Below are 16,128 nucleotides of genomic sequence, written 5' to 3'. Positions count from 1 at the left end.
GGTTATTTGTGGGGCCTGCCTGGTGTTTTTACACGAGTAGAATGTGTCCTTTTATTTAAAATGCATCTCTGGGTTATTTGTGGGGCATAGGAATTTGTTATTTTTTCTTCAAAATATAGTCTAGCCCCCCACAAGGTTTGAGGGACAGTGGACTAGCCCCCTGCTGAAAAAGCTTGCTGACCCCTGCCTTACAGTCTGTTTCCAGGACATTTCCTCTGTCTCCAAAGCTCTGCCCCACACAGAATACTCACCTGCCCCCAGAGGGGGGCCGGGCCCCTGGAGACCCCAGGCCATTGAGTTTCCTGTAATCTTGTAGCGGCTTCATTTCCAGAGCGTGGAGCTGGTGGGGGAAAAAAAAAACCCTACCTCAGAACCAGCGGGTGGGGTGGCCTTTCCCATGGAGCAGAGTCCAGCCCACCAGCCCTCTTCCTTACCTCGCTACGGCCCACTCCGCCGTGAGGAAAGGCTCGCACGGCTGGGGAGACGAGGCGACCGGCTAGCTGCCCAGGCGCCCGCAGAGCCTGGGTGGCCACGGACACCAGGGGCATGGGGGGAGGCGCCGGCTGCGGAGGGGCAGGGGCAGAAGGTGGCGCTTGCTGCAAGGAGCCAAAGTTCACCACAGGGGGCAGCTGGGGCGGTTCCACCACGGGCAACAGGACCTGGGGCAGGGCAGAGGGAAGGGAGAGAGAGAGAGAGAAAGACAGGGGCTGCATTACAATCCTGGGACGGTTTTGGTCCAGGAGCTGGGCTGAAAGAGACGGTGCTTCGCTCACCTGCTGGCCAGGGCCTGGGGCAGTCAGGAAGTTGCTCTGGCTGCCTTGCCCCAGGGCGGCTGGGTAGAACTCGGAGGGGGATGCAAGTTCTTGGCGCACCTGCAAGGGAGAAGGGACACGATGATGGCAACTCCCAACACAGTCCATTTCTGGAAGGGCCAGAGGAGGAGGCCCACCCTGATCGCATCAAAGGTTTCTGAATGCAAGCTCAACATTGGAGCCTTCCTGGATCAGTTCCAAGGTCCACCATAAAGGCAATGGCTCTAAAAAACCGACAAGCAGGGTGTCAGAAGCTAGCTGGCAGCAAATCACACAAGAGTGGTTTTTATCAGAAGAACAGGATCTGCTGAAGAGTGCCAGGCCTCGGGAGCACAGCAACAATCTTTGATAAGTCTTGCTCCTAGGGGGCAGTTATGGAGACACCAGGTCCCTGCCTTCCCACAGCTCTCTAAGTGTCCTCTTTCTCTGGGTCCTTCCGAAGCAATCTGAGACTACGTTGACACATCTGCCTCTGATCCTCCCTCTTCATACCCCTGCTGATTCTGGGAGACCAACAGGTCTGTTGTAGCAGCAGGGGAAGAGCCTCCTGGCTTCACCAGTCTGACACCTCTCTGCCTCTCCTGCTTTGGGTTCTGGACCTCTCTGTGCCAACTATTCTCTCTGCTCCCTGTTACCTCTTCAACACTCCTCTTCCCAGTCTTCTCCCTCCGACCACTCATTGTTGTCCCACCACCACTCCCTGAGCTCTGAGCCTTCTTCCTTTGGGGGTCCCAAAGCTGGGGCCTCCTACCAATCCTCTGCGTCCAACCAGTCCGTGACACAGGACCTAAGGGCAGGAACGTTCTGCTGTTCGTGATTCGCATCAACTGGTATTTAGAAGCCCGCGGTCCACGATCCTCAGTAACTGGCAACACTCCTCACATCTGTGGCTCTGGAGCTGCAGAGCGAGCCAACTGAAAAGAAAGCTTGGCTCCTAGGCACAAAGCTATTGCCTATGAAGAGTAAGGTAAAGAGACCCCTGACCATTAGGTCCAGTCGCAGACGACTCTGGGGTTGCGGCGCTCATCTCGCTTCATTGGCCGAGGGAGCCGGCGTACAGATTCCAAGTCATGTGGCCAGCATGACTAAGCCGCTTCTGGCGAACCAGAGCAGCGCACAGAAACGCCGTTTACATTCCCGCCGGAGTGGTACCTATTTATCTACTTGCACTTTGACGTGTTTTCAAACTGCTAGGTTGGCAGGAGCAGGGACCAAGCAACGGGAGGTCACCCCGACGCGGGGATTCAGACGGCCGACCTTCCAATCGGCAAGCCCTAGGCTCTGTGGTTTAACCCACAGCACCACCCGCGTCCCAAGCTGCCCACTATTATGACACAGCATGAAGGGAGAGCTCCTGGCTTCCAAAACGTGACCGCCCCTCCCTGAATTCCCCATTGCCCTGCTCTCTCTCCCAGCTCCCACCCATTTGTGCCGCATTGAAAACTCATCCTCTCCAACCTGCCTCCAGAAATCCGGGGTTCCTCTGCACCCCCAGTTCCCAGAAGACCTGCCCTTCAGTTAAATCACCCACCACAACGCCTAGTACCTGAAGCAGGGCTTGCTCTGGAGCCAGCTGGCTGCTGCAGAAGGCTGAGCTGTAGATGAAGGAAGGAGGGGGAGCCTGGTACAGCAGGCCTGTGGCTGGCAGCTTGGGAAGCTCCGCCGCCTGCAGGGCCGATATCTCCACGTACTGCCCCTTGAGGGCCACCCCCGAAAGCAAGGCGGAGCTGGGCAAGACAGCGCCCCCGGCCGTCTGAGCAGGAGAAGTGGGAGCTGGGCTGGGCTGGAGGTACAGGTGCTGGGACCTAGTGAAGGAAGAAAGCCACAGGTCAGAATCAGAGACGGAAGTCCAACCCCTGCAATGCAGGGATTCGCTGCTGAAGAATCCTTGACAGGTGGCCGCCCAATCTCTTCTTAAAAACCTCCAACAAAGGAAGAAGAGGAGGAGTTTGGATTTGATATCCTGCTTTATCACTACCTGATGAAGTCTCAAAGTGTCTAACATTCTCCTTTCCCTTCCTCCCCCACAACACTCTGTGAGGTGAGTGAGGCTGAGAGACTTCAGAGAAGTGTGACTGGCCCAAGGTCACCCAGCAGCTGCAGGTGAAGGAGCGGAGATGCGAACCCGGTTCACCAGATTACAAGTCCACCACTCTTAACCACTACACCACACTGGCTCCTAAGTCCACCACCTTCCCAAGTAGTCCAAGGAGGAAGATGCTGGGCTGATGAACCTCTGAAGCCGTCCGATTTGGTGTCACCCAGCTGGCCTAGTGCACATACTGTGACCTGCAACGACCTTTCCTGCCTGCTACCTGAGCTGCCTTCAGTCTTGCCATAGAATTGTAGAGTTGGAAGGGACTCCAACTGCAATGCGGGAATCTCAACTAGTTTATACATGACTAAAGAATCCCTGCAGACGGCCATCCAACCTCTGCTTAAACACCTCCAAGGAAGGAGGGTCCACCTCTTGTGGCAGTCTATTCCACTGTCAAACAACTCCTACTGCCAAAAAGTTCTTCCTGGTGTTTAGTCAGAATCTCCCCTTTCCTGTAACCTGAATCCACTGGTTTGGGTCCCACCCCCTGGAGCAGCAGAAAACAAGCTTGCTTCATGTTCCACATAGTGACCCGCACAAAGATGGGTATAGTATCACCTTTGTGGACCAGACCCAAAGTGCTTCTCACAAAAGACAGGGTGGGAATCATGCCATGCTGCAGAGGCTCTGAGGTGTCTCCCTGCTCGCAGACCGTCTCGCCAGAGTGGTGAATGTGCCAGTTATCTCCCGCTTAGACTACTGCAATGCGCTCTACGTGGGGCTACCTTTGAAGGTGACCCGGAAACTGCAATTAATCCAGAATGCGGCAGCTAGACTGGTGACTGGGAGCAGCCGCCAAATCCACATAACACTGGTCCTGAGAGATCTGCATTGGCTCCCAGTACGTCTCTGAGCACAATTCAAAGTGTTGGTGCTGACCTTTAAAGCCCTAAACTGCCTTGGTCTAGTATACCTGAAGGAGCGTCTCCACCCCCATCATTCAGCCCGGACACTGAGGTCCAGCGCTGAGAAGTGAGGTTACAGGGAAGCAGACAGAGGGCCTTCTCGGTAGTGGCACCCACCCTGTGGAACGCCATCCCTTCAGATGTGAAGGAAATAAGCAGCTATCTTATTTTTAAAAGACACCTGAAGGAAGCCCTGTTTAGGGAAGTTTTTAATATTTATAATAATATGCTATATTGTTTTTAACACTCGAATGGGAGCCGCCCAGAGTGCTGGGGAAACTCGGCCGGATGGGTGGGGTATAAATAAATTATTATTATTATTAAAACAAAAAAATTTCCTTCCAGTAGCACCTTAAAGACCAACTAAGTCAGTTCTTGGTATGAGCTTTCGTGTGCATGCACACTTCTTCAGATACCTTCAGATTATTATCATCATCACCCCTGTCACAAGGGGAGCTCAAAGCCCCATATGCCCCCTGCCCTTACCTGTAGGTGTGCAGAGAAGGGGTGCTCGGTCGGTAGCTGCTGCCCCCACTCGCGCCGTGAAGCTGGGACTCCAGCTGGGCAGTTTGGACCTGCAGAAAGAAGACGCAAGGAACCTTTCAGAGGAGGTGGGAGAGCTAAAACCATTCCTCCTGAGCTGCGCCAGAGGCCCCAGAGCAACACACGGGGCATTCCTCCTCTGCCCAATCTGCCAAGATAGGTACCTGGTTCCCGTAAAACAGCTCCGGGTACAGCCGCTGACCCTGGCCCCTCTCACCTGCTGGGAGGAAGAAGCACAGTCAACCACTGCTCTGGCTGGGAGCTGCATAACGTGAGCAGTCTTCCCTTTCCGTTCCAAATGTCCCTCCATACCTGAGAACACGGAAGTGTCTGCTGGGAGGCTGTGCAGGCAAGATGCTGGGGCTACGGGGAACGGCCGGGCCTCGCAGCCGCGGCCAGGAGGCGCCTCGGGGGAAGCTCGGTGGCTGGGAGGGGCCGGCGGAAGCAGCTCCCACTCCCTGGGGGCCGAGGTCAGCTGCGGAGAGGGAGGAGGCAGGGGAGTCATTGGAGGCAACCAAGCTCTAGGCTTCCTTTCTAAACGGACCAAATGTTTATTTCCCTCGTACAGATTTAAACTCTACCTTGCCGTGTGCAAAAAATATACTAATAGAGAAATCATATCAACAGTTTAACCCCCTGCACCCCGCAGAAGCAAACTGAAATGACAGTAAATCCGGCAAAATATATTCCGTATCACCCAGATCTAACAACTGCATTTTTAACCTGCAGACGTTTTGGGGAAAACTGCCAAGGGAAATCCCACGCACAACAGGTTGCAGAAATCAAGCCCCAGTATCGCTTGTACATCAGTTTCTTTTCTGATTTTATCTTTTGTGGAATACGTGGTTTAAAAAGGTGCATGCTGTAACCCGCCCCGACACCTTAGGGTGAGGGGACAATAGATAGATAAACTTTATCTGCATTAGCCAACGGCCATAGCAACATAAAACAAGCAATATATACAATTAAAAAGACAACAATGGGTTAAAAGGGCAATCAAATGACCAAGATTATCGTTCAGATAGTGGCCCTTAATCTCACTGCACCCTCCATAAGCCTAGCAACCTTTGCTGTTGTCTGATCATTTTGATCTGATAAAAGAAAGAACAATGTGGCCGCAGATGGATGGGCGGCCGGGAAGGTAAGTAAGGGTGGCGTAATGATCTCATTCTTCAGATCTTTATAAAGGTTAGGATGAGGGGAAGGGAATATTAATAATATGCAGTGAGCTGATGGGCAGCAACAGCGAGGGGGGAGAGAGATGTCCCTGCTCTCATCCAGGAATCTGGCCAAGACTGGCCTTTCAAAAGAGAAGCTAGTTTAAGATAGATTTTTCATCTTGATCCAAGAGACTGCTGAGGATCAGCCCCTACATGCAGAAACTACAACAGGGCCCCCAGCTGGAATGCAAGGTCATCCACTGCCCAGCTAGCAAAGCCAAGCTCCTTTGCAGCCCTGCAAGCTGGACTCAAAGGGGGGGGGGAGAGAAGAGGGAGCCCCAAATCAGCGCTGGCACGTCTTCCTCACTTACCCCCTCGGCAAGTCCCTGGTGCAGCTCTTCTTTGTCTGGCTTCGGCCCTTCGTTCACCATGAAGCGAAGGTCAGCATCCTGAAGGGGGCGAAAACCAGGGGGAGGGGATTTGAATCTGAGTCTGGGACTCCGACGAGAAGGGACTGCAAAGGTCATGCGTCTTGGCACTTACCTTATCGCTAGCGCCAAACTGGATGGGGGGGCAGGACCCGGGGGACTCGAGCTGGGGGTTTGGCTCGGACGTCATCGCACCCAGACCCTCTGCGCTGTTGTCTTTTGCTTTCTCCACTCGCTGGGAACGCTCTGTGCCAATAGCACCAGGGGGAGGGTGGTCCCGGGGCAGCGGCTCAGGGGAGCTGCTCACCTGTCGCAGGAGGAGGAGGAGGGGTGGTGAAACTCATGGGCCCTTTGAGACCATGGGGGTGGCAAACAGTTTAGCCAGAGGGCAGTATCCAGGCTCACTTTCCAGAGGTGTTTTCTTTTTTGGGGGGGGGCAGGGGGTTGAGGGGAAGTGCTGCCACTATTACTTCGCATTTATTTAGCACCAACTGATGCTCGCAGCTGAAGTGAAAGCACTTAAAAAACAGTAACACATATATATGAGTGCAAAGAGAGGCATGAAAGTATGTAAGGGGGAGAATTATGCCTGGTAAGGTAAAGGGACCCCTGACCATTAGGTCCAGTCATGACCGACTCTGGGGTTGCGGCGCTCATCTCACTTTATTGGCCGAGGGAGCGGGCGTACAGCTTCCGGGTCATGTGGCCAGCATGACTAAGCCGCTTCTGGCGAACCAGAGCAGCGCATGGAAACGCCATTTACCTTCCCGCCGGAGCGGTACCTATTTATCTACTTGCACTGATGTGCTTTCAAACTGCTAGGTTGGCAGGAGCAGGGACTGAGCCACGGGAGCTCACCCCGTCACAGGGATTCAAACAGCTGATCTTCTGATCGGCAAGTCCTAGGCTCTGTGGTTTAACCCACAGCGCCACCCGCATCCCTATTATGCCTGGTACTATTTTCAAAATCAGTGCAGGAGTTCAGGGGGGTGGAAGCTTACATTCCCTGCCTGGATTGTTGCCAGTTCCCCAAGATTAGGAGAAAATGTGAAAATGATTTATGTATATAAAGGAATTCAATCTGGTGAAGAGCCTGGGCTAATTTTACTTGGATAAAATTTTAAGCGCAGAGACCTGCAAGCCCTTCAATTATGCTACCGCTCCTGAATATACTTTTAGAAAGAGGAATAGAAGTTGCCTGAAAGAATCCCAAGAAGAACTTGAGATGCATGGTCCGTGTTAGCTACCAATGCACCCCACAATAAGATTCCTTGAAAACACCAACATGTGGACTCCTTTCTAGCAAGAAGAGGGCAGGAGAAGCTGTTCTGGAAAAGTGGAGCAGGATGCAGCTGTTGTGGCTGTAAAAGGGCGATGCTTTCTATGCTGCTAAAAGGATCTTTGGAAGGTGGGAATCCTCCTAACAGCCTTGGAGTTCTCACAGATCCCCATTTGTAACACTGAACTGAGGCAGAGGACCAAGTCCTAACTGGAGCAAAAAAGACAAGAGGAGCTCAAGAGAGAAATGAGGTAGCTGAGTCAGGAGAAGAGGCGATTTCAGAAGCCCAATCAGGATGGGAGAATTAACTGTGTCAAGAGGTGGCAATCACGGGAAGGGCAGTGGAAGAGCCAAAAGAGGACACGTCAGTCAGCACAACACACACACACCCACACCCCCACACACCAGAAGCCTTTGAGAGAGCTGTTTCAGTAAAACAAGGTGGGGTGGAACCAATCCAGTAAAGGAAACTATTAAGGCAGTGGTGGCCAAACTCAGCCCTCCAGATGTTTTGGGACTACAATTCCCATCATCCCTGACCACTGGTCCTGTTAGCTAGGGATGATGGGAGTCGTAGTCCCAAAAACAGCTGGAGGGCCGAGTTTGGCCACCGCTGCATTAAGGAAACCAATGCAGCTGCATGCGTTATATCAGTGCTAACTCAAGATGTGGAGACACCCCAGAGTTACTTGTGTACCTTCTTCTCCTTCAGCAGACTGGAGTCTCTGGATGGCGGAGGCCGCCTCCTCTGCTCTTTAGGTTCTGCTCCCTCCGGTCCAGCTGAAGCGGCAGCGGCTGCATCCTCGGTACTTTTGCCGATGGCTCCGCTGCGCTTGGCCCCAGCATCTGGTGTGGCCTTCAGCCCCCCGTCGGGAGAGCTGCGCTGACTGCAGGTGGCCGAGGAGACCTGTGAGTCGCTGCTGAGGTCCACCCCGCTGTCAGACAGGCTCATCTAGGCAAGGGGCAAAGCAGAGTCAGGAAACAGGGTTAGGGGACAGAAAATAATAATAATTTATTATTTATACCCCGCCCATCTGGCTGAGTTTCCCCAGCCAATCAAGTGTTAAAAACAATACAGCATTAAATATTAAAAACTTCCCTAAACAGGGCTGCCTTCAGATGTCTTTAAAAAAAATAAGATAGCTGCTTATTTCCTTGACATCTAAAGGGAGGGCGTTCCACAGGGCGGGTGCCACTACTGAGAAGGCCCTCGGAGTTGGACCTCAGTGTCCGGGTAGAACGATGGGGGTGGAGACGCTCCTTCAGGTATACTGGACCGAGGCAGTTTAGGGCTTTAAAGGTCAGCACCAACACTTTGAATTGAGCTCAGAAAGCTCCCTCATCGGCAAATTCCGGCTCCGTCCTGGAAAGCGTGCACCTGATCCATCTTATCTCAACGGACCTCACCTCCGTACTAGCAACCTCTTCAAAGGCATTCAGAGGGTCGATCCAGGGCTCCACAGAGGCAGGGCGGTAGCTCTTTCGGGAGGAGTCTGATGAAACAAAACACAGGGGCCTCTGAACCAGGAATGTTTGCTCTCTCTTCCCTGATCCCAAGAGCTGCTCCCTCTCGCTGCCAGTTCTGATTTCCCAGCCTGCCCCAGGAGCATGGCCTTTCCTCCTCCTCCGCATGCTTTCAATAACTCACTGGAATTCAGCTGGTTCCAGATCTGTGGGGCGAGCCCCTCGGACACCGGAACGCTCCTGCTGCGAGGTTCGCCGGGGGTCTCCTCTTTGGGGGCCGAGAAGCCAGGGCCACTGGGGAAGGGAATGGGTTCCTGAGACGAGACAAGGGACAGACACATATGTGAGACATTGAGAAGCTGGGCAGCCTTCCTTTAAAAAAAGAAAAAAATTATTGAATGATTTTATGTTACAAAAAAATTACAACCATACTACCACAAAGTATAATTGAGAAATAAAAATTACAAACATCAATATTTTGTTTGCTATTTGTTATTTACTGTCTTATTTCCTCCCAAACATTCCATACAAAACACACCCGCACACAGAAAAAATAGAAAATAAGGATAATAATGAAAATAAGTATTTTGACTTCCTGCCAAGTCCCTTCACATGTTTTATCTTACAATTGAATGTACACGAAACAATAAACCTTTCTATAGAAATTTTCCAATACATTCAGAAAACATAATAAATCCTTAATTGTTATCCACCTCCTTTTACTTCATCACTCGAATGCTAGCATGGAGTCAAAACTATTATTGTATTTTTGAACATATCTTCTATAACCATCCCATTTTCCCGCAAATTTTTGCTTTGAGTTTCCTCTGAGTTTGCAAGTCAATTGAGCCATCTCCACAAATTCCTGTAATTTGCCAATCTGTTATTTTTGGGGCCTCCTGATCTTTCCATCCCTTGGCCAGGAGTATTCGAGCTGCTGCAGCTGCAACCTTCCTTCTGCTTCATGCCACGCGATTACATAGAAAGAGAAAATCGCTTACCTGCTGGAGCAGGTCTTGCTTCCGGGGCCTTTCCCGGCGCTTTGCAGAAAAGCCACCCAATGCACTGGACTCCTTCACTGGGGCACTGCTGGAGAGAAGCAGCTGGTTCTTGTCCAGGAAGCAAGAGTCTGAATTGGGGGGGGGGGGGGATGGAAAAAAACAGCAAAATGGGATTGCAGTGGGGAAGGAGCAGGCATCCGGTCCCTGCCGAGACCAGAAGCACTTGGAAATACACTTCAACAAGACCTGCCAAAGCCCATTAGCAGCCGATCTTAGAGTTGGAAGGGACCCTAGCCCACTGCAATGCAAGAATTTCAACATGCAGCCCCCCATCCAATCTGAAACCATACCGGGCCCTGCTTAGCTTTGGAAATGTAAGACCGTACTGTGCATTGGGAGGGCCGATGCAGAACTTGTTAGCTCCTAGAAAGTCCCTTGTGGGGGACTGGGGAGAGGGACGGGCATCCTGCAGCCCCCTAGAGCAATGGAAGAGCTGATTAACGCACTCAGCACAGATACTGGTCATGTGTCCCATCACGCTTGGCAACGGAGCCAAGTAAGATAATGACCAATGGGCAAATTACCGTCTTTCCCCATGTATAAGACTAGGTAAGGTAAAGGTACCCCTGCCCGTACGGGCCAGTCTTGACAGACTCTGGGGTTGGTGCGCCCATCTCACTCAAGAGGCCAGGGGCCAGCGCTGTCCGGAGACACTTCCGGGTCACGTGGCCAGCGTGACATCGCTGCTCTGGCGAGCCAGAGCCGCACACGGAAACGCCGTTTACCTTCCCGCTGGTAAGCGGTCCCTATTTATCTACTTGCACCCAGGGGTGCTTTCGAACTGCTAGGTTGGCAGGCGCTGGGACCGAGCAACAGGAGCGCACCCCGCCGCGGGGATTCGAACCGCCAACCTTTCGATCGGCAAGCCCTAGGCGCTGAGGCTTTTACCCACAGCGCCACCCGCGTCCCCCCCCCAAATAATGCAAAAAAAATTGGGGCGTCTTATACACGGATACATCTCCCCCCATTTTCTTAAATCGGAGTCCCCCAAAATAAGGGGCGTCTAAGAGACAGAAAAGATACGGCAATTGATCGCCAAGAATGAATTTAGTCACTTCCAAGACAAAGAAATCCAGATTCCCTGGTTACTAAGCACAGACTCTGCCCATTACCTGTGCTGCCACTGTTCCTACTCTCGAAGCGTCGCAGTGGGAGGGCAGAGGAGTTGCTGCCTCCAGGCCCCAGGAAGGGAGGCTGGGCAGGGCCAGGGGAGGCTGGCTTTGTGTGGCGGCTGCCCAGTTCCGCCAGAGCCTGCTGGATGCCAGCTGGGTCGCTGTGGATGACGCGGTCCAAACGATACACTGTGCTGGTGGTGGGTGCTGGGGGAAGGCTCAGGCCCGGAGAGTGGTCATCGGTGTTCCGGCTAGAGGAAGAGGAGGAAGCCGGAAACATTATGGCAGCCGACCGGGGATATCCTGGGCTGTTTCTCCCTCCCTCTCCATCAACAAGTCATCTTCAAAATTCCCAGTTTTTGATGGTGACCATTTCTCTTACGGAATTTATGTAGGACTGCCCTGTCTGTTCCTAACTTCCCATGGTCAAACTAGATTCCTTCCTCTGTTTTTTACCACTAAGGGGCTGAAGATTTGTTAACTTTTGTGGCTAAATGACAGTGGGGCATAACGTTCCACAAATATGCTTTAAAAGAATACTACCGGAGGAGGGAAACAAGCGACAGAATTCACACAAGCTTTTGCACGCACAGAACGAGGCCAACTCACGTGTCGTGACTCCCCAATCCCTATATCTGCTCTGGAGGTTTGGAGGAACAAGTTAGGCGGAGGAAAGTCACATTGCAAAGGTGGACTTTGTTGGGTGAAATAATACTTCACATAGCACTCTACGTGGGGCTGCCCTTGAGACTGACCTAGAAACTCCAGCGGGTGCAGAATGCCGCGGCAAGGCTCCTTACGGGGTCCTCGCTGCAGGATCACATTCACCCGGTGCTATACCAGCTGCACTGGCTCCCGGTGGAGTAGAGGATCAGGTTTAAGGTGCTGGCTTTAACCTTTAAAGTCCTATACGGCCTAGGACCCTTGTACCTACAGGACCGCCTCTCCTGGTATGTCCCACGGAGGACCTTACGGTCTTCAAATAAAAACACCTTGGAGGTCCCGGGCCACAGGGAGGTTAGGCTGGCCTCGACCAGAGCCAGGGCTTTTTCGGCTGTGGGTCCGATCTGGTGGAACGTCTGTCACAAGAGACTAGGGCCCTGCGGGACTTGACACCTTTCTGCAGGACCTGCAAGACAGAGCTGTTCCACCAGGCCTTTGGCCAAGGCACAGCCTGACCCCCTCCTTTGGCAACTCTTCACAGAACTCTAGCCCAACGTTTGCCATTAATTTGATTCTGAATTGATTTTAGAATGTCTTTCAATTGACTGTGATTTTATGTAAACTGTGCTATTTTTACTGTTGTTAGACGTTCTGAGCCTGGCTTTGACTGGGGAGGGCGGGATATTAACAATTATTATTATTATTAGCCAAATGCCACCTGTGTTTTGCCATTCCAGTTTTGTCTACCAATCCCCTACCCCCCCCCCCATCTTTCGGGCTTTTTCCTCCGAGTACTTGCCTACGATTCTTGGGAGAGGGCCAGCTCCTCTTGTCCCCTCCGCTGCGCCCGCCACCGCTCCCTCCGCGGCCAGCCTTGCCTCCTCCTCCTGGGCCAGGGTTGGAGCGTCGGTTCTGCCGGTCCATGCCAGGCCTCTGGCTGGAGAAGCTGCGTTTGGACATCTCCTTCCTCTGGGCTAAGCTGAGCTCGTTGTTGGAGGGCCGCCCGCCCACCGAAGGGGCTCCAGAGCAGCCACCTTTGAGAAAGGCGGTGGGGGGAGGCCCGCCAGGCGCCGGTTCCTTCTCCCCGCCGCCCCGGCGCTCCGTGAAGTCGCTGCTCTCCGAAGCCGTCTCCCACTCCTCATTCGCCTGGTCCGAGTTCTGGTTGGACAAGTCGGGAGATTTCGTGCCAGCCACGCGCCGGGCAGCCGATTCCTCGGGGAGCGGGGCAACAGGCGCCGGGGAGAACGGTTGGCCGGTCCTCTGCTCGCCGTTGAGTCGGGCCGCATTCTCGCGCTCCTGCTTCAGCCTCCGGAACCGGGGCGGCTTGTCCTGCTGCTGCGAACGCCCGTGGCGCCGGCGCCGAGGTGGCCGGTCAAAGCCACGGTCCGAGCCAGGGCCAAGAGGCGGCGGAGGTGGCTGCTGCTTTAAGGGGGCCTGGAAACCACCGGATTCTTCTGGGGTCATTGCTGGAGGGCCTGACGGCGCCTTCTCTTTGCCCGGCGGCTCCAGAACCGCCTCTTGCTGCTTCTCAGGCTTCTTATTGGGCTGGGGCTTGGAAGGAGGGCTCCACCCGCCAGGGGGCGCACGGCCACCACCTCGGCCCCGGCGTGAGGGAACGCCGCGAGGGGTGAAGACACGCCCGCCACGGGTGCCAGGGTCTGAGAGGCGCGGAGGCAGCTTGTCGGCAAAACGAGGCAAGCCAGGGTGCTGGGAGGAGGGGGCCAGGGTAGAAGTCACAGGAGGGGCCCGGCTGCGATGGCTGGGGGCCGGCTCCTTGGTCACCTCCTTGTCTGAGTGGGCCACATCGCTGGCGCTCTCGTGCGTCTCGCTGCCTGTCTCGGAGCCCCGCTGGCGCCGCCGCTTGGGTATCTCTTCGTACTCCGAGCCTTCGCTGCGTGTCTCGCTGGCGTTGCGCGGGCGGAAGGTGGAGCCTGGCCCAGCCGATTTGCCCACACCGTCATCCAGCCGGTAGAAGGGTTCGCGGTAGCTGCGGAACTCCCGGCTTCTCCCGCGCCCCCCTCTCCCGCGCCCGCTATAGGCACCCCGGAAACCTCGCCCTCGGGCAAAGTACTCTCCTCGGCCCCTGGCCCGCCCCCGGCCGGCGTAGCCGCCACGCTCGTAGGGGGGCTCCCGGCGCCGCCGGCTTGGCGACAGTGTGCCAGTGTGCTGCTGCTCTTTGGGTGGCATCACTGTTCCGCCGTTCACCACTGGCTTGGCCTTGTTCTCCTTGCCCGCTTTCGGAGGCTCTTTAGGGAGCTCGGGTTTGCTGCCCGCCGCCTCGGCCCCCTCTTTGGCCTTCCCAGCAGAGCGCATCTCCTCGCTTTCGTCTTTTGCCTCCTTAGGGGGAGGCGGCGGCTTCTTGATGGGCCCGGCTCGCCGTGGGGCCTTGTCCCCAGAAATCTCCTCAATCCTCCGGCTGCTGCCGGGACGGGGCCCCCAGCGCGTCTCCGTCTTGGACTCGCGCCGTGGCTGCTTGTGGAATTCATGCTGCTGCCGCGGGGGCTTCTCCATCCGCCGCAGGACCTCCTCTTTGACCAGAGGCTCCTCCTTGGGCTGCTCCGAGGGAGGCTTCTTAGCCACCACTGGCCGAATGACGGGAGGCTCAACCGTCTTGATCTCTTCTGGGGGATCACGATGCAGCAGCTGGGGCTCCTCCTCGCTCTTGCGGGGCAGCTGGACCGGCGGTTCAGGGCGCCCATTTCTGCTCACCTCTGTGGGGGCCGTCAGAGCCATGGTGGCCTGCCAAGGGGGACCCGCTCGCGGTGGCTCATCCACTGGGAAGCGGTGCATCGAGGCAGGGTTGCCGTTTTCGGAGAAACCCTGGTAGTTCCCCATGTAGGGCTGGGGAGTGATGGCCTCACGCAGGCGAACCGGAGGGGTCTCGCTCCTAAAGGAAGGAGAGCAAGGGTGATTGAAAGGTCCTCTATTCTGGGGCCATCCGCTGACGACCCCAAGCAGTGTCAGCTGTCACTCCAAATTGCCACAAGTGGCAGGAGACCCTCAACCGCTAGAGATAGAACACAAGACAGTGAGCCCATCCCACTCTCATTACAGCAGTCAAGAAACTGTAAGGCCCTCAACTCCATGACTTGCTACGTGGTTCCAATAACAAAAAGACCTTTAAAACATGGGACAACCTCAGCCTCCCCCCGCTGCAAGATCTTGCTCCCGGCCAACCCAACAGACATTCGCTCACCGTAAGCCCTTCTCTTCCTCTTCCTGCTGCCGAAGGGATGCCGTTTGAGACCTCGAGTCTGCACCGGAAGGGGCATTGGTGAAGACGTCTCCAGCCCAGGCCAGCTTGGGATCAACTGGCGGAGTGCCACGCTCTCGGAGGATCGAAGGATGGCGTTCAAACTGCTCTGAACTGGAGCCCCCGCTGTCTGATCGCTCACGGGGCAGGAGACCTGAGGGGTGAACAGAAGACACACTACTGGCTCCGACAGTCTTCTAAAAGACTGCACTTGGGCGAGCCTGGACTTTCTTTTCTTCAGCTCTACTTACCGGAAGGATGGACCCCAGGGGGGTAGAAGTCTATGGGGGGCCGCCCTTGCATCACACGCGGGTCCATGTAAGGCGGAATCATCATCCAGCGAGGATCAAAGTTCATCTGCGGCATGGGAGGCGGCCTTCCAATGGAGCCGGGGTACATGCCTTTGGGCGGGGCCTGCTGCGCTGGAGGCGGGGCTGGGGGTTGCTGCTGCCCTGCCGGCCCAGGCTGAGCATGTACGCTGCCTGAGGGGCCCATGGCAGCCAGAGGAGCCCCTGCTGCCTGCTGCTGGGAAGAGGAAGCCATCGGAGACTGGACTTGGCTGTGTTGTTGTTGCTGCTGCTGTTGCTGCCATTGCTGCTGCTGCTTCAGTAACTGCTCCTGAAAAGGGGGTTCAGGGGCAAAGAGGAGAGAGAGCTCTTTCAGTGACCTCAACAGACCCTAATGAGAGACCCCCACTTCCTGTGATGCGTGTGTCGCTGGATGGAGAAGTTATGAGTTGCTCAGGTAGCTGTGAGGACATCAGGGGGTGTCAGAGACTCTAGTCTAAAGACTCATCACTGCAACGGAACCTCAGCCAAGTTGCTTCCTTATCTTGGCCCCACCCCAACTGACCCTTCCCCTGTTAGGAGCAAGTGCCCAGCCCAGGCGCCTGCCTCCACCCACCTGCTGCTGCCGCTGGAATCGTGGAGGCAATGACTTCTGGTACTTGGAATAGCTGAGGGTCTGAGCCGGAGGCGGCTGGCGTGCCTGAAGGACCGTCTCAGCTTTGGGCTCCACCTTGGCTGGGGCAGGAGCGGCTGGGAGAGCAGGACCAGGCAAGGTGGGTGGCTCTTCCCGCACTTCGGGGACTTCCTTGGGAGGCGGAGCCACAGCGGGCTCAGCTGTAGTAGACATGCACAAGACACACACAAAAGAAAGGCAGGCTTTGTGAGGCAGCAGGCGGACTCTGGTTTCAACCTTTCAGCTGGAGCCCTGGATGGGGAGCCTGCAGCCCTCCACAGGGAAGCCGGGACTCCCAATTTCTGGCCTGGCCTATGGTCAGGGATGATGGCAGTTCAGAGTCTAGCATGGCATGAGAGGGCCACATATCCCCAAAGCCCTGTATGCACC

General features: G+C 55.0%; 2 protein-coding genes across 2 annotated transcripts in view; both read right to left on the bottom strand.

The window, feature by feature from the left end:
- The window catches only part of LOC310837988 (E3 ubiquitin-protein ligase TRIM11-like), a 1,016,249-nt gene that overhangs the window by 288,862 nt on the left and 711,259 nt on the right, over positions 1-16,128 (bottom strand). The window lies entirely within an intron of this gene.
- Positions 1-16,128, bottom strand: part of PRRC2A (proline rich coiled-coil 2A) — a 41,180-nt gene that overhangs the window by 1,861 nt on the left and 23,191 nt on the right. Inside the window, exons 13-30 of the mRNA XM_083722183.1 lie at positions 15,682-15,899; positions 15,030-15,396; positions 14,722-14,932; positions 12,325-14,412; positions 10,863-11,113; positions 9,691-9,818; positions 8,874-9,003; positions 8,633-8,718; positions 7,923-8,177; positions 6,062-6,253; positions 5,890-5,967; positions 4,671-4,833; positions 4,523-4,575; positions 4,302-4,390; positions 2,359-2,617; positions 774-872; positions 435-659; positions 252-340 (exon numbers count right to left, since the gene is read on the bottom strand). Coding sequence (XP_083578309.1) covers positions 252-340; positions 435-659; positions 774-872; positions 2,359-2,617; positions 4,302-4,390; positions 4,523-4,575; positions 4,671-4,833; positions 5,890-5,967; positions 6,062-6,253; positions 7,923-8,177; positions 8,633-8,718; positions 8,874-9,003; positions 9,691-9,818; positions 10,863-11,113; positions 12,325-14,412; positions 14,722-14,932; positions 15,030-15,396; positions 15,682-15,899 — 4,981 coding nt within the window. The remainder of the gene's footprint in view (positions 1-251; positions 341-434; positions 660-773; positions 873-2,358; positions 2,618-4,301; positions 4,391-4,522; positions 4,576-4,670; positions 4,834-5,889; positions 5,968-6,061; positions 6,254-7,922; positions 8,178-8,632; positions 8,719-8,873; positions 9,004-9,690; positions 9,819-10,862; positions 11,114-12,324; positions 14,413-14,721; positions 14,933-15,029; positions 15,397-15,681; positions 15,900-16,128) is intronic.

This window comes from Podarcis gaigeae (genome assembly GCF_964106915.1).
Source record: "Podarcis gaigeae genome assembly, chromosome: 2".
In the NCBI taxonomy this organism is placed as follows: domain Eukaryota; kingdom Metazoa; phylum Chordata; class Lepidosauria; order Squamata; family Lacertidae; genus Podarcis; species Podarcis gaigeae.
Note: the sequence above shows the minus strand (reverse complement) of the source record. Positions and strands in the feature narration are given on the sequence as shown.